We start from the raw sequence: 27,782 nt of genomic DNA on the forward strand, positions 1-27,782 counted from the left end.
GTGACCCGTCATCACCAAATTCTTCCGAGCCATGTCCTGCACACGCGGGGATCAAAAGCATGGCTATGCATACACAACTTCATGGCATAAACATACAACAAAACCTTCCATAATATTTAGACTAAACCCTTCACACACACGTACCGCAGACATGCACAAAGACGCATTGTTCAATATTTTCATGTAACGCCATAATTATTATCCTTTTTTCTTTAGGAATTGTATTGAGCCACAAAAAGATGTATGCATTTATGTGCATATTTGTGCTCATCTTCATAGGGGTCAAAACTGACATTAGTGATGTACACCCCAGTCAATCGCCAGGCACATAAAATAAATCATACTGGTGTTAGAAAAGATGCATTTCAAACTATAGATTTTTAAACCATATGAAGTAAAGAAGTTTATTTTTTCCTCTGCATTGGCCAAATGATCAACCAGAGCTATCTCCAAAAAGACATTCTGTGACATTTACTTTGTTTAAACAATTGTGCCAGAACACCTCAGGGCTGATTTGTCATGACAACATGCCCGTTTACAATGCCCAGAGCATCCTCATAACACAGGTATACACGTTCAAGTAATGACTTCGGTTTCCCTCGTCCAAACACGCCATAAAGATTTGGGATAACAGCTACAATTTCTTTTCGTGTTGTTCTCTAACAAACAAACAAAGAACCCCTTGGCAGACGTAAATATTTGAGTTGTTGTTTGTTAAAATGTTCAAAGTATGTTCAATGTATGTGTTGGTGTGTTAATGTGATGAAAATATGCATCTATGTGAACATTCTGCTCTTCTGAACCTGGGATGCCCCCTGACAAACGCACATACGTGCGCAGAGGCACACACAAACAGACGCACACACACACACAGTCAGAGGTGGGATCGCTGCAGGCGAAGAGGCAGGTCGGCAGCGATTAGAGGGCCTGTGTGTGTAATGGTTGCCATGTGCGGGCCCATCTCATCCACCATTACACATACACACACACAAATGACGCCCACCCCCTGAATCCTTCCAAGATACCGTACACTTTTAAAAACATTAGCCCCTAATGCTTTAATGCCCTCCCGTCAATGTGGGGTTTGACTACAGCTAAAATGGCAGACACAGGAATGCTGCCTCGTGTTTGCTCAGGACACGAGGAAAGTCTCTGGCTTGGGTTTAAGTCCAGAAAATGGTGGCACCTCAGCCACACCATATCATGGGTTAGAAAAAAAAATCATATTTTGCTTTGAAAACATCATCATCTTTTAAGACTTCAACCATGTAACAGGGCCCAAAGCTGTGTACTTTGCTCAATACCACGATAAAGCGCCCATGGTGTCCTTTTAAGAATCATTCACTCGTCACAAAGATTTAGCACATAATGAGTCTCTGGTCTTTCTATAAAACATTTCCACACATACCAGAATAACATTCAATGCTATATTTTGTAATTTACTATACTACATATTTGGATGTTGTCAACTTTAACATGACCACCCTGTCAGTATGCTCACATATTTGACTCTTCCCATCTACATTATCTGATGGAGATTAATTTGAAAAAGAAAAAAGAAAAAACACATGGGTGCATTTTTAATAGCATAACAATACAATGCATATGAAGTCTCCATCGACGGTGCTGTGGTGGAGAGGGTGAGCAGCACTGGATTCCTGGGTGTGCACATCAGTGAGGACCTCTCCTGGTCGGCCAACACCGCGTCACTGGCGAAGAAAGCTCAGCGCCGCCTGTACTTCCTGCGGAAACTCAGGCGAGCAAGTGCTCCTTCGGCCGTCATGACTACATTCTACCGTGGCACCATTGAGAGTGTCCTCTCCAGTTGTATCGCTGTCTGGGGTGGTAGCTGCACTAAATACAACATGAAGGCCCTGCAGCGCATAGTGAAGCACCAATAATCTACGGCTGGTAAAATTATTGGTGCTTCACTCCCCTCCCTGAAGGGCATTTACACCTCCCGTCTCGCCCGCAAGGCGACCACGATTGTGAGTGATGTGAGTCACCCCGCTCACTCTTTGTTTGATCTTCTGCCCTCTGGGAAGAGGTACAGGAGCCTGCGCTCCCGCACCACCAGACTCACCAACAGCTTCATTCTCCAGGCTGTTAGGATCCTGAACTCTGTTCCCCCTTCTGCGTAGCGTCCTGTACTTATTTGTTGTGTTATTTGTTTATTTATTATTTATTCATCACTCTTATTTATTCATTGTTTGTGCCTTCTTGTTTTATTTTTTTGTGTTGTTTACTTGTATGTACATTGTGAACTATGTCTTGTCACCGTGGGCTAGTGGGAACGTAATTTCGATCTCTTTGTGTGTCTTGGCATGTGAAGAAATTGACAATAAAGCAGACTTTGACTTTTTGACTTTGACTTGAAGTTTAATGAATATTTTACCTTTTTTATTGCAATGGTAAAATCTCAAAGGCGCATTATTGTGATATTGACTTGTTTGCTCATGCATGAACACATGCTTGCATTCAAAATGCTGACGTTTTACTATTCAATAATAGTAATCGCCAGTGATGATCATGGCACATGTTCGTAGGTTAGGGTGATGGCAGGGCTCAACTTTTTTATTTCACCATGTGATTACAATGATAATTCCCCCTACTTGCATACTTTCCTTCTCATTTACACTGTGCGCAAATTCAATCTTGGCCACTGAATGCTGAACAGCATCCTTGTGTGTGTGCGCTTGTTGAATATAAATGCCACGGGAGAGGACACGAAAACAAGCGTGTTATTGCAAGGGATTCATTGTGTCAACATTTGACCTGCTACAGTCCATAGGGGGGAACAGTCTAGACTTTTTACGGACAAAGGGAGCGGGACAAGAGCCTGTTATTTAATGTACACTTAACCTTTGCATGCACCTCGTTAACCAAACATTTTTATCACGAAACACTCTCAGATTTCTTACAGTGATGATACTGTGTCCAAGTATCACCTTCACAAGACAGCCATGAAAAAGTCATTGTTTCCCCCAAAGAGTTTATAGGGCAGGAAACTGACGTAGGAGACGGCGTCTTGATGTTGGCCCCTCTGAATATTGGCATTGATGTGTTAAAGCTTTCCAGGTGTCACAGACTCCAGCCGGCACACTGTTGGCCTGTCAGAAAGCAGCATGCCTTGGAACCTGAGGCTAACATGCACAGTGACACATGCACACACACAGAACCAATGAGAAATGGGCAAAGACCAACAGCAGTGCATGTTTTCACTGTGACAAACTGAGAGAATAAATTGCTTCTTGATTCCTGATTGGTGATTAGGGGGAGACTGCGTTAATGGGACTGTCATTAACTTGACATTTGAGTGAGAAATTAAGCATTTGGAGGTTAATATACTGTAGATGTGGCATGTGCTCAACACAATGGACTTTTATTAGCGAGGGAATAGGCACACTGTTGTATTTTAACAGCATACATTATCCCTCATACCATGGATGGATGGATGGATGGATGGATGGATGGATGGATGGATGGATGGATGGATGGATGGATGGATGGACGGACGGACGGACGGACGGACGGACGGACGGACGGACGGACGGACGGACGGACGGACGGACGGACGGACGGACGGACGGACGGACGGACGGACGGACGGACGGACGGACGGACGGACGGACGGATGGTTTTCACCTAGTCCTGTGAACCAACTCCAATAGAAATTCAGGAAAAGTCAGGGGAAAAAGGCATTTAGAGCAACACCGGTTTGTACACTTTCAAACTTACTGTCGTGTCGACGGCAAATTTTGTCATCAGGATTTGTGCACTTTCTACTAAGATTTGTAATGGGTTTTCCCTTAGCCATGTCTCATCTCTTGTCAAAGTTCTGTGGACACATTTTAATTTGAGGTGTAATTGGGATAATCCTGCTGATTGACCGTATATGTCTCAATGTAGTTGAAGTTTTATTCAATTTTTGCTTTCATGGGTCAGTAAAATAACTTAACAGACTCAAGGAATGAACTTCCTACCTCGCCTTTGATCCCGACTGCCCCAATCTATCACCATCCAACGTTTGCCTTTAAACATTGACCACGGGGATCAATGTTTGAGGGATCGATGTAGAACGAGCTCTTGACTTCAGTCTCTCTTCTCAGTCTTTCTCCTTCACACTTGACTTGTCCCCTGAGTGTAGCCAATTAATATTGCAGGTCCATTTGCCATTGAGTGGAATGTAGAAGGAGACTTGTATAGGGGTCCTTAATGAACTGGGCCGCTGTTGGCCTCAACACCAATTAACGAAGCTTTTAATTACGGTTGTAATCAGAGCTGCTGAATAAGTGAACAAACACAAGAACTCAATGAGCAAAAATGGAAAAAGCCAGCCGTCTCTGCTCTTCTTTCTTGATATTTAGACCTGTGTGACCAACTAAGGGTGGTTGACAACATATTTGGGCCCAAAATAGCTCAAACACATTATTGTGAACTCATAGCAGTCCAATGTACAAGCTCCCGCCATCCAAAAACATGAAGCAAGAGGAAGAGAATGTCTGCTGCTGTGTTATGCCAACTTCCCAAGCTGAGCAAAAGTTGGGCTTTTTTTTTCTAATAGGGAAGAAGACATTTATGTTGAGATAGAAAAAACATAAAAGGTTAGTAATATATAAGCTTGAACATTACAGAGATTTTTCTTCCAAACTATGCTAATGTACATTTTGTCTACAGCTTTTTAAGAGGGAGAACAGCTGCCACATACAACACAATGGCAACAGTAGAACCTGAGTGTATTTGTTGTTCTGGAATCAGTTTGACCTTGTGACTCAAACGTTCAGTCAAACTCAGAAGACTTTAGATAACCGCAAAATGTCAGTTTTGGCAAAAGACATAAGACAGTTGTAAGTTGTAACTGTGTACAGTAATACATGATCATGCTGCACATTTTACTGCTACAGATGTAGATAACCCCAGAATGATTGATATTTTTTCTATATTAAATTGATCCATTTGAGGTCTCTAATCAAAAACGGTTGTACAACTTGCTGGTGAAAATATGAGTCTACCGAGCCTGCATCAGGGTATAGAACGGTTTCATATAGCAAGGACCACCAGAAATGTATTAGTTCACATAGCTATCTGTGTGATTGATTTCAGCTAAATGCTCTATTGGTTACAAGTGATGAGTAATTGGTTCAGATTTCAGTACATTTTAGAAGACATAGTGGTTCACCTAGTCGACATTTGTGCAGTTGGTGCGGGATGGATTTTCACGAATGCCTGTGTTGTGACTGTGATTGACTAGTGGCCTGTCCAAGGTCCGCTGCGATAGGCTTCAAATGAAGTGATGGGTTGTTGTAATAAATTCAATAGGAATCACTTCTATTGCTGTGCTACCAGGAATCACCAAGTAAAAACATTTTTGAATGTGATGATTTCAGTTAAAAACAACAATTATCTACTTGGAAATGTTGGTAAAGTTTTGCATATTTTTGTGGTAAAATGTTTCAGCACAGTGAGAAGTGTGCTTGCCAACATTTTAGACCACATCTCTGTGGGGCTTTGTCTTTTGGACAGTATAGATGGAATCGTGTTCACACACAAAAATAAAAACTTTCATTCTCACCCTGCGTAAACACAGACAATAAAATATAATGCAGACTTACAGAAAGTGCTCTACTTAACTCGCAACATGAACCCTTGAAGCTGGCATGGCCAACTCTCAGGAAACAGTCGTCTGTCTTATAGCTTTACAAGCACACCGTCATCTTCTTTTTCTCTTTTTGCCTTCTTTTGGAGTCTCTTTGTCACTTTCCAACTCTCTTGCACTTCCTGTAACCCTGGTAGCCTTCGCTCCTTTGACTGAGAGAATTTGTAGTGGCAATGCATTGCCAGGGTTTTGTCACACTCAACTGGCTTCTTGTTTGCTTCAACTAATTGAAATGCACCCATTTTATGTCATTACGGTCTCTGTTTTCGATGTTTATGGTACTACACTGGTGATGCCCATGAAGTTAATTGAGGTAACCAAAATATTAGCTTGCTCTCATTATGTTGCAGTAAAATTTTAGATCACTGCACACTGCAATTACAATAAGAAAGATGTTAAATACCTCTTTGGTAGTGTGAAAGCAGGTCACTATTTATGTGAAGTCAAACTACTTGATTGGATATGACTTTGTTGTACAAATGGTCAAAATGTGGCCTGTTAGCTGTGATAAGCTTTTGCTCAACTAAATAAGCTGCTGTGATAGAGAATATAACTGGATTTTTTTTGTTTTTGATTAGCTTTATTAATCGTGATATTTTAGTGGTTCTGATAGATTCTTCACCTGATTTACTTCGTTAGATCAACTGGAATGTCTACACACACACAAACCTAACCTAATTAAAACGGTCGGGTTAAGCAGCCCAGCAGAGTGGGATGTCAGACAGGAGGAGAAGGGAGGGTGGGTAGGTTTTGTCGTGGGTGAGGGTGCAAATCTCATCTCACTTAAACTGCATAGAGATTAGAGAACTTTTGCAAGATATTAGCTGTTAAAAAATGAGAAAAATGTCCTAAGCCTCTTGTACAAGTGGTGGAGGTGGTCACACAAGGCTGTCTTTTGTTTCCTAGATAGAGGAACAGAGTATAGAGTCAAAAAGTGATTAGTGTGAATGCGTGTGTGTGTGTGTGTGTGTGCGTGTGTGTGTGTGTGTGTGTGTGTGTGTGTGTCTGTGTGTAAGATCCTGGGCAATTGCCAGGCTACTTCACTCTTGGATGTGTCTTTGTGTGTGGCTCACAAGTAAGTATAATAGTTGGTTCTTAAAAAAACAGGAAAAGAGAAGTTCAGGTAAATATTGGACCGTTGATATTAAATAAAAGTTAACCAACTCCAAATTTTAATTTGGATAAGATTGGTAACATGCAGTCTCGAAGTTGTATGTGGGTTAAGGCGGACAAGGCTCCCAGGACAGAAAGATTCGCGGACTGTAAAGGACAGCCTTTAAAGATGGAGAACAGATGATCAACAATGTCGGATTTCTAAACAAAAAGATCTTCATTGAGCGATCTGTGTTTAAACAAGTGCTGATTATGATGATCTGTTTATTACATTGGGCAGCAAGATGTTCTGATGCAAGTTTGTCAAATGGAGGAGAAGGGTATCATGCAAGGGTCAACACTATCGTCAGAAGACGCGGACATGCCATATCACCATTATGGATCATTGGTTTACTTTTGAAGTCTGTCATGGTATTAAATCAATATACATTGTGTTCATAATTAACACCTGGAAACTACAGCCACAGTAATGGATTTATAGTTATGTATTGTCAAATACCTGTAAACGTCTTACTGGATACAATGGATATGTCATCCACAGGTGCTGTTTTGTGAATAGAACACCGTTCATTTGATTGACATTTCAATTTTGTGCGTGCCAGTACATGGCATCTCAACATACTCAAGTTATAGCAATTGTTTCTTTTTTTTTTTTTTTTTCTTCACAGAACGAAGGGGTCTTATGGGACTTTACGGGACTAGCATTGCTCTTATTAGTAATATCCTCTATGTCTTATTTGATAAGCCATGTAGTAATTCCTTATTCTTGTGCGTTAGCTTCCTTTTATATTTGTCTTGTATTATGACTGTATTTCCCTCTGTCGCTATGTTACGAGGGATAAAACCTTCAAAGGTATATTGCAGTTGTAGCAAAATTTGCGTTATTGTTTATTGATCATTGGATGCCCATTAGCTCATGCAATGTACAAGCGCTAATCTTCCCGGGGTCCATACAACACGGTATTAAGAATGGTATGAGGTGTGGCCAATGTGCTTCCATTCCTCATCTAAACACACAAACGTCCTCTCATTGCTCTTTCAGTCTGACGGACAGATAGGAAAAAAAGAGAGAGTCCAGGCCATCTGAGTGTGTCATATGGAAGAGATTTAGTGCTAATGACCCACACACATACACCAAAACAGCCTTCTTCCCCACCACCTTGTACCAAGCCTTTGCCATCTATTCCTCAAGCCCCCACCAACATCATTCTAGTGTCATTGCATTGTAAGGTCCCATGACCTCCCCCATCCATGAAATCTTCTCACAATTTAGACGCTACATACTTTTGTACCCCTGTGGTACAACTACAAACACTGTATTACAACAAGACAACATTATTGAATATTTTTTTACGCTCAGTAATACCACCATGAAGATTAAGAAAATAAAAATAATTGCACTGGACTATACATTGCTCAATTAAATGATATATATTTTACAAAAACCAAGACCAAAAACAGTGGTGCTCAGATTTGCACGTAAAATCCTAATTTCCCAATCAAGTTGGCCCATAGTTAACTATTTAATTCAGCATTAACACCCAAGCTATGTAAAATAAATTATTTTAGCCTCCAAGCTATCTGTTGACGACCAATGTTGAGGCTCTCAGCGCCCTCGAAATCTTTGGCACGATATGTGTGTCCAGTCCTTTGGGGCTTGACCTCAAAATTGACCTTCAATCCGCCTGTCAAGCCCCTCGCACTTCTCATATCTGTGTCGCACTGACGCTGGCATTCTTTCACGTTAGCGCATCGCAGCGCTACAGATAGGCCTGCCAGACACCCCCTGTGCTTCATGGGTATCTCTAACACACACACACACGCACGCACGCACACACACAGTTAATTGGTAACTAAAGTTTATGGGTAGCCTGGATCTCACAGTTGGACGGCACCATAGTGAGAAGTCGGCTTTTGGTGAGTTCCGATCCTGCGTATGGAGCGTGGTGCTACGTGATATTAGAAGCATTATTTGTGCTGTTTTTTATTTCTTAGGCGTTTGTGTTGGGATATTTCTGTTCTTTTTGCTCCATGGTACAGTTCACTGAGCAGGATGATCATCCTACGTTTAAAATTAGAAGGAGACAACATTTTCATTTGGTTGACACGAAAGTTGCGGTTTCTCTATTTCGCAGATATTTGCAACACTTTTATCGCTTTTTTCACTTACACTATTGTGAGCGTAATCCATGTTTATTGCACAATACGTGTTGTTGGGTGTTATTTGGTCCCTTTTGACTGGCCGATCAATATCAATAAAGCGCTCTAGTTATCTACTTTACCCTCGTCCAACAACCTCGAGATCAATACTCATCCGTCATGGCTTCACCTGCTGAATGTTATCGCTTGTGCTGGGATTAGTTTGCCTCACAAGTTACCCGGACATTTTCTCCTATCCTGAGATATGTAGGTTAGACGGAGAGGTCTGCCTCGGTGCTCTTAGTTTTCACGGTGTCTTTCAAATTGTCATACAGGCAGTATTTGAAGTACCACGTTTCAGAAACGTTAAAGGTGAAAACATTGCACCTCGTTACCTTCAATTTGATTACACTAAATAGGTTTTTCGGTTTCACGTAAACAATCTTATGTTCCCATGTCACACTAGAGTGCAGGCTCATCTATATCCCACTCTGTCACACTACCCCAGCAGGGTCATCCTTCACACCTTTCTCATCCTTCAAGTGCTGACCACTCTCCTCCATCAGTCTATCGGGCCAAAACTTGACCTCTCACCTCTACGGGCCCGCCCACCTTGTTACTACTAACCCTCGATTGATTGTGTTGCTTGACCAGCTTTGAAAGCAGCTCAAAGGAAATGCTGGGAAGCCTGCTTCATATGTGAAGGGAAGATCAACATACATGTGATCATTAAGGTATGATTGTGCAAGCTAATAAGAGTCAATGTGCGATAATAATGTTCTCCCTTTTTTTGTTATCATGTTTATTTGAACTACAGTGTCTGAAATGGCTCTTAGTGTTATGCAGTGTACTTCTATACCTCTTCCAAGAGCAGCTACAATATTAAACATATTTTTGAATTAATACCGCACCCAAAAAAGAAAAGGCCGATATAGAGAAATCTGACATCAACCAAATGTGACCGACGCCTACCCGTTGGAAAGAAAGACAGACAGACAATGACGCTTACCTTCTGCGCATGCGTGACATATCCATCCATACCATCGGCAGTCACTGTTCCTCATGGTTGGAAGAAGCTAACCAGGAAGCTCTCTGCAAGAGCGAGTTATAAAAATGCATTTGGCTATATTATTCGCTCACGATGAATTCCCACGTGAAGCAGACCCTAGCTCTTCTCTGAGGTGTTATTCAAGTTCTGCTGACCAAGCATCATTATTAAGAGGAACATTCTCACAAGAGAGTGCCACTGTCACGTGTGCATCTAATACTAGGTGATGTTTTTTTTTTCTTTTTCTTTAAAACCAGAAATTGTATCTCTGTCATGCATTACTCATCCTTGTACCTCCATTCCTGCTTAATGCTCAGACTGATGAGCCCAATTTGGCCTGCTCGTGCAGCGGGCCAACTTGATTAATGACTCTGGAAGATCTCCGCTGCGTCCTTTTTTCACGCGCGCTGACACACACACACGCGCGCGCGCACACACACAATAGCTTTGTAATTGATGACACAATTCTTACCATTTGCAAACCAAATGTGCACCTCTCTTTCTTTTCTTTTTTCAGACTTACCTGCTTTCTGTCTTGCTTCTTTTCTTTCCACACCCACCTTTTCATTAGGCAACTGTCACCATGATATGCAGGCTGGGGTGGCCTTGTGACACACTCACAAAGCAGTATAAATATTTTATTAGTCTTAATGGAAATCATCGCCGCTCGCTAATTGCGTGCACATATTATCTGAGGTGGGCTATCAAAAGCGGACATCAACTTTGATCCTCCCCCCATCCCCATCCCCGCCTCTCCTCTTTTCTTTAGTCCACCTCAGCCTCTCTGGCTCTCTCTTGTTTATGCAGTTTATTTTTGGCCTTATGACTTTATCTTAGGGGCTGCTCCCTCCTACCAACCCGAGGCCTTCCTGCCTTTTCTTTTCCAGCAGTGTTGTTGGTACGCCGTTTGTAGTTTATGACTAATATGTTGCATTTTAGATCCTATCTCCTGGTGTGCCCCTTGCAAAATATTATTGTATAAATTACTCATAACATGATAACATTTGAGGTCAATTAGTATCAGTTGAATGGTTATCCTTTCACTGGAAATGACACGAGAAAGTTGAAAGGAGCTGTAAGGAGTTGAATTACTAAAGCACACGGGCCTAAGGAGCCAGTCAGGTAAAACCTGAGGGCTTGCAAAAACTTTGAGGTCAAATGGAGGTCAATGGGGCTTCTTTAAGCAAAACGTTAGTGTTGTCATGCTTACCGTTACCAATGAGGTTATCTTTTTAGCACTGTCAGTTAGCTGGAAATTAAAATGAAGGAAGCTTTACGAAGTGACAGCAGTAAAATATTTTATGTGTGGACCCGAATGAAGCTAATTAATGCTGAACGTTTTTCCCACGCATACTATTCTTGTTGAAAGGAGAAACCCCGTCAGTGAATACCGCAGTAATATTCCAGTTGGTGGTCAGCGTCATCTTTGTCAAAGGTTTTCACTGTGCTGCATTCCAGATTATATTTTTATATATAATTTCCATACTAAAGAGGAATTTAACTTGGTCTTAAAACAAAGTTTTAGCTTTTGCGTTTCATCGCTCTATTGTACCTTCCGACATTAACTGATCGTTTCCACAATCAAATTTGATCTCCATGTGGCGCTTCCTTTATCTTCATCCTGTTTTTATTTGCTTGTTGTTATTTACGGAGCATCTCTCTCCCGCAGAGATCCGCGGCATTGTTTGGTGTCGCTTCTCTTTTCCCATTCCCTCACCCTTTCTGGACATTCCCATTTAAACAAAGACAAAACAAGTTAATGAGATCGGAAGTGCCGCCTATCAAAGGGGAATCAGTATTCAAATCAAGACCCTGTCTGAACACAAACAGCAGGAAGCCAAACAAGAGGCTACTACTGCTGAATAGGAGGATGGGGTGATGGAGGAAAGAGCAAGAGAGAGTGAGAGACTATTTAGCACAACCTTGTGCTCCTTACAGTGAGTGTAAGGTTGTGCTGAATAAGGTTCATGCATTACTTGCATCCTTTGTCGTTTAGAAGTTTCTTCATTCTTAAAAGTTGCCACTAATGTTGGAAAACGAGCTTAAAGTCTGTAAATTTTTAGTTGCCGCATTGTTTCTTGATTAACTAAATGTCATCACGAATAAAATTAATAATCTAAATACTAATCTGTCGAATAAAAATGTGTATTTCTGCTAAGCAAATTAAAATGGAGAGATTGGAGAAGATATAAAAATTAAATTAATAGATAGAGGTGGTAAAAAAACAAAAACATTTTGAGGTACGAGTTTCTTTTGGGTAGAGGTGCATCATTTTGATCCTTGGCATCTCTTCTCCAGCTTTTAATCCATATCTTTTAGTCATCACTCGTATTTGCTATCTGTAGGGCTAATATTTAGGGCCCCAGACTGTGTTAGAATGCACTCTAGGGAGGCAGAAGAACGGTAAAGAAGGGAACACGGCAGAAGATGAAGGACGCGGAAGGGAGGGGATGTTGCTTGGGCATAAAGGTCCCATTATCTCGTGTAGAGGGCCACCTGAGCAAAAGACAGTCATTTGTTCCTAAATCGACCTGTCGACCCCCACCTAATTACCAGCCAATTATTTCCAAATGTCTCTCATTCACCGCGCAGGCTGAACACTTAAGGGAAGGGGAAATGGAATGGCCTTGCTGCACTTCCACTTCTAGTTCTTTCTTTGTGGAAATGTGAAGCACAAAAAAATTTTCGATAGTGGCTAACAAAATGGACCACCTGTCATGAAACAAGACGACTCAATTCTTGGGGGGAAAAAAAGTCGTATAGTGGTCTAATACAAATATGTTAAGCACTGTCTATATGAACATGTGCTTAAAAAAAAATCCTGATTGGCGCACATTTCATACCCATTCCCAGTTGATTGTGTAGTTCTTATGCGCGGTTAATTATGCACAGAATTGACTGACCATACTGCACCCTAAATGTGTGCCCGTTTGTGAAGAGGGACAGATTAAGAGTGCCTCATGCTGACATTGTGGCTGATAAAGTGTAGCACAGCAGGTGGTGTGTGTGTGTGTGTGTGTGTGTGTGTATGTGTGTGCGCATGTGCGTGTGTGTGTGTGCGCATGTGTGTGTGTGTGTGTGTGTGTGTGTGTGTGATGTTCCAGCTCTCGTAAACCAACTTCATCTTTCTCTCTCTCTCTCTCTCTCTCTCTCTCTCTCTCTCTCTCTCTCTCTCTCTCTCTCTCTCTCTCTCTCTCTCTCTCTCTCTCTCTCTCTCTCTCTCTCTCTCTGTCTCGGTGTGTGTCTCTCTCCTTCTCTGTCTGGCACCGGGCTGTCTCAGCAGCCCGATGCATATCGAGCTGACCCAAAGGAGAAGAAGGCTGCGCCCCTGTTCCCAGAATTCTTTGTGGCCGGCCTCCATTGTTCACCGCCACTTGTATACAGTATTGTTGCTGATTGTGAGCCTCCCCTCTCTCTGGCCGCACGGCTGGCCACAGAGTGCGAGCTGGGCAGCGGCGGCCGAGAGAAGGAGGAGGAGGAGGAGGAGGAGGGGAGAAGTCAGCATTGTGTCCCTCGCTCGCCATTGTCCCGCTTTCCCATCTGTTTCCTTCTCTTCCTTCCTGTTTCTGTGGGATAGCAAACTGATTAGTAAGAACGAGGCTGCGGCTCCTAATAGGGGAAGTCATGGCCGGGAAATAAGATGGATCCGTCTGAGATATCATCTGACTGAGTGGCGCAATAGTTTTGAACTCTGACACCTTGTTGCTGACTGGAAGCTTTGATCAGGAGCAAGCAGGAATACGCTATTTCGATGCATTGCCTTCACTTGCCATCATTCTTTGATTGGTTTTAAAAGATGATGTTTCAATCTGCAGTATTTTCCTTTGGCAAGGGACTTGTTTCCATCCTGCTTGTTCTCAGCATTATGCTAGAACAAATTATAGTGTAGATTTTGGATAAAGTTGTTGATCTGAAAATGTGTGTGCCTGTCAGCCTTACTATCCATATGTTTTTCTGTCTATCCATCTGTCTGTTTTACAACTTATTCTTAGATTCATTTCAGTACGGCAGCTCATCAGAATGATTACAAATGTTCAAATTAAATAAATCATGACGTTTCCTGTGCAATCTACAACGGTCCCCTATTATACACTCATATCCTGTAAATGTTCTAAAAAAAAAATCCCGCATTTGCCCCCTTTTGTGTCGAGCCTTGGGCTGTGCAGTGCGTGTGTTCCTCTGATTGTCGACTGAGCCAGGGCTGCTTACCAGACTCCTGGCTGATCTAGAAGCTAAGTGGATTAGCATATCTCCCATGTCAGTTGCATTTGTAGTGACAGCCTGATGACACGGGATTGTATGATGGCTGCGACCCACCTGACTGGCTCAGCTCGGGCCTCCCACAGGTGGTCTCCCTATTGGAGAGGGAGGTAACACCAATAGGGATGATTAGTTGGATTTATGGGAGCCGGATTTGGGTTCGAGATAATACACATTACAACGTACATGCTTTGCTTTGTCTCGTGTATAATTTACTTTAATGAGATGGCTAAGCATTGTGACACTTAAATAAATTATCTAACCACATTAAAAAATTATTAAAAACGTTTCTAACCAGATTAAAGAAATATATAAAATGTTATAAGCCAATAAATAGACAGCTTGTTAAAAAGTTTAAAAAATACATCTATTTGTTTGTTTTGTTTATCTTTATGTTTGCACTTAAATTAGTTAAATGGTATGATCATTTCAATGTTTTTTTTTTTTTTTAATGAAAGCAACTAATGTTTCTCCTACAACAACTACTTCTGGTACTATACGTCCATTATTTTTGGAGCTCTACACCCTTATTTCTTGCGCCACCTATAGTGCATGTCATCTTGAGTGCTTCATTCTGCTACAACTCAATTTTCTTTGCACTTCTTTGCCACAGTATGACTCACATGCCAATGCTCATTTTGGCCCATCCAGCGCCCCCACGCCGCCGTTTGCGTGCCGGCCTTACGAGGCGATGCAAACACATTTGTCAGGGTGATTAATAGCATGCTGGATTGCCGTTAATTCACTGGCTAATGACTGGAGGGAGAGTGGGTGAGGAGAAGAGAAGAGCAGAGGGGAGCGAGACTGGCGAGTAATAGACTGATGTATGACTGGACGCTGCATGCAGTGGCAGAGGTGAATAGAATTACCTCCATCATCACGTGAGGACATTTTCACTGATACAATATGCAGGTTTAGCAGGCCCAATCGAACGAACGGAGTCATAGTTTGTGTGTGTGCGTGTGTGTGTGTGTGTGTGTATGTGTGTGTGTGTGTGTGTGTGTGTGTGTGTGTGTGTGTGTGTGTGTGTGTGTGTGGTGCAGTGTGTGTGTATGTGTATATATGTGTATATATATATATATATATATATACATATATATATATTTTTATATATCTATATATATCTATATATACCAATATATTGTACCGCAAAAAAAAAAAAAGTATATATATATATATATATATATATATATATATATATATATATATATATTTTTTTTATATATATATATATATATATATATATATATATATATATATATTTTTTTTTTTTTTTTTTTTTGTTGTTTTTGGTTTTTTTTTTTGCGGTACAATATATTGGTATATTGTCCGACCTCTATTTTACACACTGTAAAATGCGTGATCTTGGAGAATAAGTCATCCTAACAAAAAACAAATTGTGGGGCGTACATTTCACAATGAGCGCGGACCTAAAACAGGTTGCATCTGGTGTCGTGTCTATTGCTTGATTCTAATAAATAAGTACAAAAAGTGATGAAGACAAAGTGATCCATTTGGGCATAGATAGCATTTTTACATTTTTAGGATCACGCATGAGCAAAAGGATAAGACTTTGAAAAACTATGAAAGAAAACGCCATGGGTCACTCTGCACCTAACTCTTTATTAGCCCCATTTAATAAGCGTGGATGAGTTTGTTGTGTGGGCTGTCTGTCGCTGCGCTCGCTTTGAGGGTTCTCCAAAGGCTTGTTAAAGGAAGTTGCACCGGCAACACACACACACGCACACACACACACACACACACACACACACACACACACACACACACACACACACACACACACACACACACACGCACGTACACTTGCACACGGCCTGTTGTGTTATAACTATTCATCTGAACGTTGGAGGACATCTTGGAGTTTCTACAGCCATCCTTGTAAAAGTGCCTCCTACTTCTGACTTGACATGTTAAGCTGTCATCAAATGAAATAATGTTCTATAGATTTTATTGATTGGCCCCTCTGACTATTGACACTGTTCTCAGTCTTCCTTTGTTCGACAGTCCGTGTATACATAAATCAGATTTTAGTGAGCTGCTATGCACACTGTTAAAGGGGACTGCAACTCTTTGTGTATTTGATTTATGAAAGGTGTTTCATGTCAGATAACACCCATCGGTACTCATTGCTGCAGTCGCTGAACATCTTTCTAATGGTGTCGAATTAAAAAGAGTATCATTTTATAAAGGCCCTGTTTTTGTTTCTCAATTAGTTTTGCAGGTGTACCTAATTTGTCATACTCATCTTTTTACATGACTCCCTCTCCTATTCCAGTCCCCTGCCCCTGGGTGATCTTTGCGACTCAATTTGGCAAATGTAACTCGATATTGATTATTATTGATATTTATCATGCTCGTGAATATGTTTTGCTATGGTGCTATTAATCTCCCCTGTTAATAAATGTCTGCACAAGCCTTGGCCACGGGCCCTCTTGGGACCACGGGGACACCACACACAGCAGGAGACTGTACACACGCTGTCTTCTATTTGCCTGGAGCCTCCATTGCGCCTTTTAGCGTAAACACGAGTGCACACACACATACACACGCGTACGCACACACATGCACATGCACGCTGCTGGATGCAATGCCTTGAGGCCTTTTCAGCACAAATAACACATCAATACATCAACTGTGTTGTTTCAGTGCAGCACACAAACACAAATGTATAAGTGTATTTTTTTTCTGTGCAAATGCAATACATTACATTTCTACTAAGTGTTATACAGTGCATACACACTCGTGTTGCAATAACAATGTTTTGATCGGCGCATTAGATTAACCTGGTGGCACAATGGACAGAGTTTGAAATAGAAAACCGTGTCAGGAAGTAAAAATGGTGACTATTTTTTATAATTAAAGTATTATAATATAATTGCTGTCATTTAAAACAAATAAAAACTGTAACTTTGTATGTATTTAGCACAGAGCAAAAATCTGTTTAAGTCCATCGATAATTATTTTTTATTTGCTTTTTTTAAGAAACGCACAAAAAGAGTTAAGCAAATAAAAATGGCTCAAGTGTTATTGGGGCCTAAACGATTAATCAGACGGCCAGTTTAATCGGCCGATTTTTATAATTTGGAAAAAATAAATCAGCCTTTTTTTTTGATGATTTTTTCTTTGCAGCTCCCTTATACATTTACACAGTACATTATGAGACAATATTAATGACATTCAAATAACCCCTCAAAATTAAAATCAATAAAATATCAGCCAAATATTTCAGATTTTTTTCTCTGTTGTAGTTAGATAAGATTTGTAAACAGTCAAATGTTTGTATGTATCTTTGTTGTTGTAAGTAATAAAAGACTAAAAGGAGTTATTTTTAAATTAGATGTATTCTTTATTTAATAGGCAGACTGATTGCTATCAGTATTTTTTTGTTCTGCCAAATATCTATACTATTTTGCCAAAATAGTTGCTAGAAAAAAGTCCTCATAAAAACAAACCTCATCATGGCCTCAATCATATGCACAGTTCAGTACTGTATATTTATAAGCAGAGGGTATATGTATGCACCTCTGTAAGGGAATACATATGTGCCTCTCGGAGGCTGCGTTTTCTCACTCATCTCCTCCATTTGCGTCCTCCATATGCTCGCTCCTCATGCACTCATTCACTGTGAGGACGCCCAGTTTGAGCTCTGCATGTTGCTTGGAAATGTTCCCTGGTGCTTTTACAAGGGGAAACAGTGTTTTCATTCGGAGTGGCTTGCTGCTATTGTAGCTGACTGTGCCCTCGTTGCACTCTCACTACTTCCATGTAAACACACACACAAAATACACACCTTTCCTCCAACTAGCCGCCCCCATTTAAGTCATTTCTTTTTTGCTTTATGGACTGCCTGGTAACATGCTTCCATGTATACGTCATCTTGAATAACCGGCACCCCTCGGTGGAAAAATACACCATACGGGTTTTCGGTTTTCACTCACACACTCTCGCCGTTTGAATCTGTTGACTTGATTTTGACGGCTTCATCTCTGCTGCTTGGGGACTACCTGGTAGTCGTGTTCTGGGTTAGTGCAGTGCCATGATTCCCAACCACAGTGCCACAGCACAATAGTTTGCCCCGATAGCTCATCAGCGTGTGCGGCGAGAATTTACACAATTCCACTTAAATGCTCTGAAAATTATTATTTATCTACTATGGCAAATGATGTATCTTTGTTCATCTATCTATGCCAGTAACTATGTAGTAACAGTCATAACAACAAAATGCTTTTTCATTAGATGGCAGCAGGCACATAATTAACCAGATATTTTTCTTGTGTAAAATATTTACGTTGACTTATCAAAACTTGGGAGACTCAGCTACAGTTGTAGCAAAAAGCAGTGACGACCTGGTTGTATTTCCATTTCATTGCGGCCCTCAATTTTATTTGTCTCATTACTTTGGCCAAAATGAAAGTCTCCTTCCCCTCCACTATTGCAGGTTGCAAGCATGTCGCAGTGCATTCAGAGTGATGTGAATTTGACAGTTTATGGCTGGAAAAACAACCACTCCAAAGCAATCTGGAATGGTGCCGTGCAAAAGCATCATAAAGTGTCACGATGGCCAATAGTGTGCGTGCATCTCACTTTTCCAAGGGCATGTGTGCTCTTCAAAATGTTTTAGTCACGTATTTCTGAGTTCATTTTTCATATCTGTCTTTCTTGCCATTTCCCTCCTTCCACGAGACACACTTTTCTCCCCATATTTGGAGTCATTCTGCATAGTTTGGACATTTCCTTGGCCTTTCGTTTTTGAATTGAACCAGATCACTTTACGAGTGGAGAACGATCCTGTGTGTGTGCGTGTGTGTGTGCGTGTGTGTGTGTGTGTGTGTGTGTGTGTTAGACAGGGAAATGGGACGCGTGTACTTTATGATGGCCGTCACTGCCGTGCATGTCCTATTTCCAGCTCTCTTTCATTGTTATCTGAGCCACAACCATGCTCTTGCAAACCATGTACCTGGCTCTGAAAGCACAAACTATTGTTGACTTCCATTGGAACTTGGGATCTGCAGAGGTTTTCAATGTTTGTATGTCTGCCTGCAATTAGAATTGTTTATTTGATTAGAATTTTTCAGAGATTCCTTGTTATTTTTCCCCCACTAAATGAGTGCATTGGGTCCCATTTGGAGATTTCTTACCCGATGTAATCTATGCAGTGAATTTTGTTCCTCAACCCGGGTTAACAGTCCAACTTATTCTGCAGGCTACAAAGCATGTGTTTGTGTACGTCCAGGCAGACAGCAGAAAATGACGGCAGATCTGTATCTCACTGTGTTTAAGTCTGGAGTGCTCTGATTAAACTCAACCACAAAACACTTTACCCGTTGTAAGACCCTACGATCAAAGCGCTGATTTTCAGCTGCGTCTCAAGTTATTTTGCCATGGTAAGACTGATGACTGTGATCATGATTTTTTTTTTTTTTTTTTGCCTCTTACCTTTGCAAATTGACTTTGCTGCGCATTTTCATTCAACTGTATTAGTGCCGTTGTGCACCAGTTACATGATATCATCTTTACCAACCACCGTTTGATCTCCTGTCCTTGAGTGAAGTAGCAGCTCCTTCAGATGCAAACAGACGTTTGTGCGGTCGGCTTGCATCGAAGCTCATGCATGACTTTGTTAGAGCGAGCGTTCAACAGATTTTGTGCATTTATAATTGTTCAAGTAAAATTAGATGCCTTCATGTGGCTTGCGCCTGGCTCTCAGGTGGAGTTTTCCGCTAGAATAACAGCCACTGAACACAAGCAGCCCATTGTAGCCACAGCCAGCATCGGGACCCCCAAGGTGCGAATTAATGATTGACCCCTGATGTAATCAGGATAAATAGCTGCCCGTAAAAGAGAAGGAGATGGTGAGAAGAGCAGAGAGAGAAAGAACAACATCGGCAGCCAGGGAGAGGAAGGCACTATCTGGCCGCGCTGTTTTTTTAGAGGTCCTTTGGGAGGCGAAGCTAACATCTCTCCTTTGGCTGTCTGAGACGCAGAACTAACATAGAGATGTTTAAAAGCAGCCCAGTCGTCACTTTTCTTCGCCTCCTCCTCTTTCTCATCTTTCTTTTAACTGCTGCCTTTTACAGCCGAGAGCAGGGACTCTTAAACGGTATATTTAAACTGTAATTGTGGTCTGGAATAATAATTACCCGTTTACATGTTTTTCACCCAGAGTATTTGCAAAAGTTAAGGTTCGCAAATGAACATTTCCTCTTTTTTTATTTATTTTATACCTCCACCAGATCTTTATTTGTTAAATCATACAGCTTGGTTTTAAATGTTTGGATGTATTTTTGGGTGAAGGGAAGTGCTTACCCTTGAAGGTGGTGTTATGCTGATATTGGTTAAAAAAGTATTTCCCAAACTTTTGAGCCACACACCCTGGTTGCATCGTGTGGGGAATTTAGATCATGGGATGTCGCCGAACTTTGTCTACTTTGAAACAGTAGTGTGACATGATTAGTGATTAAGGCTAAAAACATAAACTTAGTAAAATATTTATTGTTTATGAAATAAGAAAAGACTTATAACATAGTAGTTTCAAATTTAAGCATTAGGAAATAAGGACTAGGTGTTTCAGGTAAAAGAAAAATGTGTAAAGATGGAGTATATAGCCTAAATAATAAACCAGATTTTCAATGTACATGTGCAATCTTTGTTTTTTTGTATTTTCTTTTACCATTTTGTGCAATTTAATGTAGTATATATGAAGACTGTGCATTCAGTCAAGTCATCTGGGCAATTGTATGTGCATGGAGGCTCTTAAGCCAAATTTAATAGATTTTCCGAGGCTGTCTCTACGCTTGTCAAAATTGCTCTCAGTGGGTCAAGTCTTAGCGCGAGTAGAGGAATGAACGAAGGGATAGGAATGGGGAAAAAGTGTTTAGCAGCCTGAAAACATTTTTGATTGTACAGTGGGAGCTGTGCGCCTGATCCCAACTCCAATGAAATGGTGATCATTAAAGAAAAAAAAAGTATTTTCCCGTCAAAATCGCTGGATGACGCAAAATCGGTCATAAAAGGCAGACTTTTACTGCTATAACTTTATGTGATACGTCTCCTGGAGCCTCGTGGAGCGGCTTCAGCTTTGCCAAGCACTGGACAGCCGCTGTCCCGTGCTTTGCTAGTTTTACGTTTCACATTAAAAACTTACATGCCAGTTAATTTAACAGCGTTCACAGGCCACATCTGTCGGCGGGCAGAAGGCCAAATATTTAGCACAGAACAAAAAGATGATCTGTGCTGCAAATGATCTCCCATGATTCCACAAGTGTTTGATTAGCTCATTCGATACATCTCCAAGCACTTCCCGTACAGCCTCATTACCATGACAGCACTGAAACATAACCTACGTACTGCACCTATGACTGATGCATTTCAAACATCACATGCTATTAAACTAAATAAATAGAAGTATAATAATAACATTTGGTGCTAACGACAACCTGGGACGAGCTTGCAAGCTTGGCGTGTTCCACCACATGGAGCGAGATTGATTAAAAACACTGCTGATGTCATTTTGGCTTGAGTTAGCCAAATGCCAGTCCACGTTTACATAGGATTTTATTGAAAAAATAAAAATGACTTCATGGCAGTTTCCAAAGTGTATAATGACACAGATACATTTTGTATGCATTTAAACCTGTCAAAGAATTTTGTTTTGTTTCCGATTGTTTTTCCTAATACCGATGAGCAAGGCAGAATTTTTCAACAGTCATTGTCTTTTGTGTCATCAGATGACAGCGAGCCAGTGGACAGCATGTACGACACAGAGGCCGACCTTCCGGGCTTGGCGGCCGGCGGCACTTGCACTGACAGTCCTGAAGACGACGCAGAGGATGGCATCATCAACATGTCTCCCCTGCCCTCACCGAGCCCCTCCCACCCAAACAACCACCACCTGCTGCTGCACCCCCACATGTACAACACCCACCATCACCTCCTCAACAACAACAGCAGCAGCAATGACCAGGACTTCACTACGCCCAAGGAAGGCTCGCCCTACGAGGCACCAGTCTACATTCCCGACGACATTCCGATTCCCGCCGATCTGGAGCTGCGGGAGTCATCGGTACCGGGTGCCGGCTTGGGCGTTTGGGCCAAGACCCGTATCAGAGTCGGCGAGAGGTTCGGTCTGCACAGCAAAGGCAGCTCCTTCGGATGGGAGGTACGATCTTTGTGTTTTGTTTCTATGCCCTTTTTCATATTCATAGCAACTGTGTATCACCTTTGACCTCTTTAGTGTGAGGGCACAAACAGCAATACATACAGTGCATATGATATTAACAAAGAGTAGTGACAAAAAGGGGGGTGGGGTGTAATATTGCTGTGAGGAGGCTGAGTGATGAATGAGTCACTCTGCATTCGCACGTTGCACATTTCGAGCAATCACAGTTCATTCATAAGCATCTATCTCATCATCATCGCTGGGGCCAGCTCTATTTGCATCACCATCTCATGATTGGCCCTCATCTTTGACTACACACACTCGCGCACACGTACGCACACACATGCGCTAAATGCGCCCTCGTCTACATATCTAGCTGCGCAGCAATGTCAGATGGAAAAATCTTGCTGATTAGCGGAGGTATCAGCTTTTCGGGGCGTCGCCGTGAGCGGGCATGCTCATTTGGTCACGCCACCTGATATGGAAATGGAAGAAGCATGACCAAATGCAATGGCGGCATATTGCACTATTAATTTTCATTTTGACAAGACATTAGGCGATATTGAAGTTGCTTCACTAAGCTCATTAAGAAAAGAAAGTCAACTGGTTTCTGTCTGTTCTTTTCTCTCTCATGTGGCCAATCAGACATGAAATATTCTGGCTCACTTTTCCTTTCACTGACTCAATGTCGGACTGCTCATTCACTGCCCAGAACACTTTGTTAAATGCATAGTTTTTCCCATGGTAAATGCTAAAATAGAACTAATTTGTTTAGGGCCAAACAAATTATGAAAACTTTTACTTAGCAAAATTATTCATCCTAAAATAATGTTAATATTGAAATGTTGAACGCGCATGTGGATTGTTGCTAGTCTAAATGTACCTTGCAATTGACTGATTACCAGTTTACCTCTTGCCCCAAAGTCAGCTGTGGAATGCTTCAGCAGAGTCTGGAGACTAATCTCTAAGAGTAGTAAGGAAAAATAAATGAATGCGTTTTGAAGCCTGAGATTGGCTGTCAAGTTCAAGGTGTACCCCACCCACCGCCCCAAAACTCCAGCACGTGACCCTCATGAAGATAAGCAGTTTAGAAAATAATGGATAGATATTGAAGGATAAAAAATAAAACAGCTGTCCTGACAATGGTGTAACACAAAAGGGATTTCATTCACCTTGATGCATGTCCCTTCATTCCGTTAAGAGCAATTTTAGAATGTGTTGGTGATTAAAGAACGCCGGTGCATGCATGCTGAGCAGCAGCGGCGTTTCCTTGTTTAACATTCATATTATGCGTCGCCATTCAAGGTGCAAAGGGCACCGCTCCAAAAATGACACACGCCAAGTATTTTCTTTCTTTTCTGCCCGTCAACTGCATATTCATCGGCTGCTAGGTTTAGCCAACAGCTTCATTTCTAATGGGCATCAAATTTGTTCAGTGGGGAAAAATAGATATGCACGTTTTCTCCCCGACTGCTAAATCAAGATGATCCACATTATGGAGTTTTGACTTTTAGATAATACATATTCGGAGTCATTAATTCATTGAGATGTTACGAGTGGACATTTTTTTCACTGAGATTTTTCCTCCTGAGGTCCCTTCTGTTTCCATTCAAGCGAAAACATGTGGCATTTGCTCCCCAATTGCAGAGGAGCGATTGATCTGTCTGCCTTCCTTGTCCTCAGCTCTCGTTGGAGGACTGACTGAGTCTCAGGCCGTATTATTGCCTCACATTTCCTGTCTACTTCAGGGCTGGAACCCTTCAGGGGCTATCCTCGACCAGACCCTTATCACAGACAGTCATAACAGTTGGCCTGTTGATAATCACCGACAGACTCCCTGAGGAGAGTTGTGCGCCCCTTTTCACCATCTACTCATCTAATGCCTCTGCTCTTAGACAAATAGACAGGCAGACCTGGGCAGCAAAGTATGTTCACTTCCCCCTCAATGATGGGAAGAATATGAGTGTGAATGGTTGCTTTTCTCTTTATGTTGTATGTCTATGACAAGCACCCAGTTCAGGGTGTACCGCGCCTCTTGCCCAAAGTCCGCTCTTTCCCCCGACCCTCAACAGAATACATATGATACAATAATAATAATAATAATAATAATAATAATAATAATAATAATAATAAGGCGGCTCGGTGGCGCACTGGGTAGCACGTCCGCCTCACAGTTAGGGGGGTGCGGGTTCGATTCCACCTCCGGCCCTCCCTGTGTGGTGTTTGCTTGTTCTCCCCGGGCCCGCGTGGGTTTTCTCCGGGCACTCCGGTTTCCTCCCACATCCCAAAAACATGCTTGGTAGGCCGATTGAGCACTCCAAATTGTCCCTAGGCGTGAGTGCGAGTGCGGATGGTTGTTTGTCTCTGTGTGCCCTGCGATTGGCTGGCAACCGGTTCACGGTGTTCCCCGCCTACTACCCGTTGACGGCTGGGATAGGCTCCAGCATGCCCGCGACCCCCGTGGGGACTAAGCGGTTCAGTAAATGGATGGATGGATAATAATAATAATAATAATAATTAAAACATCAAATCAGTGTGGTTGACCTCCACTGGTGTCATGCAAAACTGTGAACAAGCACAGTTTAAGGATTTTCAAAAATGCGTGCAAATATTTACAATTGTTGGGGAAACTTAACCGATTGGAAATTTTAGCTGTGGACGTGAGTAAAACTGCTGCTTATACGGCTCATGTAATCTTTTGGGGGTGTGAGTGGAAGTTAAGCCGTGTTGCAGAGGGGCGAATGGCATGAAAGAAGAGGAAGGGAGAGAGGAAGCCAACTATTGTCTGTCTCGGGGCATCGGGGGACTGGAAGGGGTGTTAATTCAGACTCATTTCAGCGAGACGGACAGCTCAATCTAAGAGCTACTTTGCTGCGGGCCATGGCCATTCTCTCCAGTCTCACACTGCCTCTTTGGGCCAGTACCGAGTCATCCATTTAAAAACCATTATGCTTCCCCTTTAGCGCAACATGATAGAACACCGGGGCCCCAAGTCTACAGTATGTGAGTGTGCGTGTGTGTGAGGGTAGGGGGGGGAGAGCCATCCCGTCAGGATAGAAAACCCTGCAAAAGCAGAGGGAGCCCAAACCCTCAGAGAGGTCTAGTGTGGGGATCCGCTGTCAGAGCCGCGGCTGCTATTATCTTGCTGCTAGATTGGCCTGACTCTCCTTATTGAATGATAGAGACATCTCATGGTACAATGGCTGCAGCTATTGTGCTCTTCCGTAAACTGCCTCATGAACTAATGACTTGTGTTCAGACATAAGGCAAATGACAACACATGAGGACGTGTTTGGCAAAAGTAATACATATAAAAAGAGCATCAACCTTTCCATTTTTCTAGCCTTCAGAAAAAAGATAAAAGAAATTGCACTTCAAATTTATAAGTACTTTATATTGGATTTTTCTTACTCTGCTCAAATTGTTCTTAAGCCTCACTGTGACCACTTGCTTTGTCCATACAATTATCAGTTGTAAAACTGCTTTTACTCATTCTTGTTTTTGTTTTCATTTTAACGTCAGCGTGCATACATACCAGTTTTGCAGCAAATTGCTCCCTCCAACAGTTTATTTACAGCTAACTTCTATAACACTTCCACTGAAAAATTTCCAGTGACATTCGCGTGACAGTGAATTATTTCACACTCACTCAGTGTAAAATCTGGGCCTGTTCACTTGAACACAAAGATATTATTCGGTTATATCAATGCCAGAAGGTGATACACGATTGTATCCTCTGCCATGTAGCGGTGTGAAATGTAATTGCTCTGCCTGTCACTACATGTCACTGGTATGGATGGATGAACCAAAATAGATAATTTGTTGTGAAAACAAAATCGGACTAAGTAGGTCCCACTGCACACCTGATGATCACAGTGGTTGAAAATGGTTAAACTCATCTCGTGCCGTCTCATCTAATCTCATATCATCTCATATATCATGTCATATCATCATATCATAATATATCACACCACATCATAGCACATCACATCATAATGAGACACGATAAAACAAGTACAACATTGTCTGTTTTATTAAATCGTCAGAGCAGTATCAATCTAATACTATGTTGTGTTTGTAATTTTGCAGAGGTGCAGGACTGTTTCTAGTACAAGGTTGTTGTTGTTTTTTTAAAAAGATGGGTAAAATACTTGAGCATGTCAAAAGGCCATTTCTACGTCTGTAAAGGTGCAAACCTTTTAAAAGTGAAATCGTATTGGATCCCAATAAAATGATCCATTCAGTGAAAAGTGACTATAAAAATAATTTCTAAGAATAAATAGACCATGTCACCATTACTGCCATATTTGTCTTTTGCCAGTTTGCAAAGGCAAACGGCTTTCTGCCCGTCTTACATTCTTTTTCTATTGACTTTTTGTGGGGTGGTTTTCCATATCAGTGCCATTCATCCAGTGATGTGTGGAAAGAGGGGGAAATATGCTAGCTCTTCTATTGACCCTCTTGTTGACACAGTGATAGGGCAAGCTGTCTGGTGGGTGGGTATTCTTATATAAAGCCAAATTCCTACGTGACATGTGTCGATCCAGCAATGGCATCATGTGTCTGCCACCCACCCATATGTTTGCCAATAGACTTTTCTCATTTTCCCTGGCAGCTGATTTTTCTCACCTCTTGCTCACCTCATACGCTTTGTTTTTTGTCTGTTTAAGACTGAGCCAAGCTAATATTCATGTCTCTGAAGATTACGGCAAAGTCCCGGCGCACCCTGACACTTATCTGTCTTGACCCACCTTTTGCCTCCATCATTGTTTGCTTGCCTTTTGTGTTTTGCCTGCTGAGGTTCTTATGCCTAAGATGTCCCTGTAGGGCATTCAAAGGGTGCAGCTTGAAATGTGTCTGATTTGTTTGCTTGCTACGGAATTCTTAATGTTTATGCCATGCATTATTATTATTATTAGTAGTAGTAGTAGTAGTACTAGTAGTAGTAGCAGTAGTAGTAGTGGTAGTGGTAGCTGTAGTAGTAGTAGTGGTAGTGGTAGTGGTAGTGGTAGTGGTAGTGGTAGCTGTAGCAGTAGCAGTAGTAGTAGTAGTAGTAGTACGTAGTAGTACGTAGTAGTGGTGGTAGTAGTTGTAGTAGTATTAATAATATTAATATTGTTATTACTGTTATTAGTATTATTAGTATTATTATTGACATGACCTGATACTTAATTCCATCACTATCTCATTTAGTGTGGCATTATTTGGCGTTATCATTTGTAGCAATATTAATTGACATTGGATACATTTGAATCTGATTGATTAATTGATAGAACTTTATTTATCCCACAGTGGGGAAATGTTCTTGTCACAGCAGCGTACAAGAGTGCAAGAATACAAGAAACAAGTGCCAAAAAATGTCTTAAAATCTATTAGTGGTTTCATTC

The 27,782-nt window shown here is 41.6% G+C and overlaps 1 protein-coding gene across 7 annotated transcripts in view; it reads left to right on the plus strand.

Annotated features, from left to right (window-relative positions):
• prdm16 (PR domain containing 16) overlaps positions 1 to 27,782 on the plus strand; it is a 149,263-nt gene that overhangs the window by 29,303 nt on the left and 92,178 nt on the right. For all 7 annotated transcript variants that reach the window (XM_088369959.1, XM_088369962.1, XM_088369954.1 and 4 more), the window contains exon 2: positions 21,965 to 22,395. In XM_088369959.1, the coding sequence (XP_088226085.1) occupies positions 21,965 to 22,395 (431 nt within the window). The remainder of the gene's footprint in view (positions 1 to 21,964; positions 22,396 to 27,782) is intronic.

The sequence above is a fragment of the Syngnathus floridae genome, chromosome 2 (assembly GCF_059516105.1).
Source record: "Syngnathus floridae isolate MCC-2025c chromosome 2, RoL_Sflo_1.0, whole genome shotgun sequence".
NCBI lineage: Eukaryota > Metazoa > Chordata > Actinopteri > Syngnathiformes > Syngnathidae > Syngnathus > Syngnathus floridae.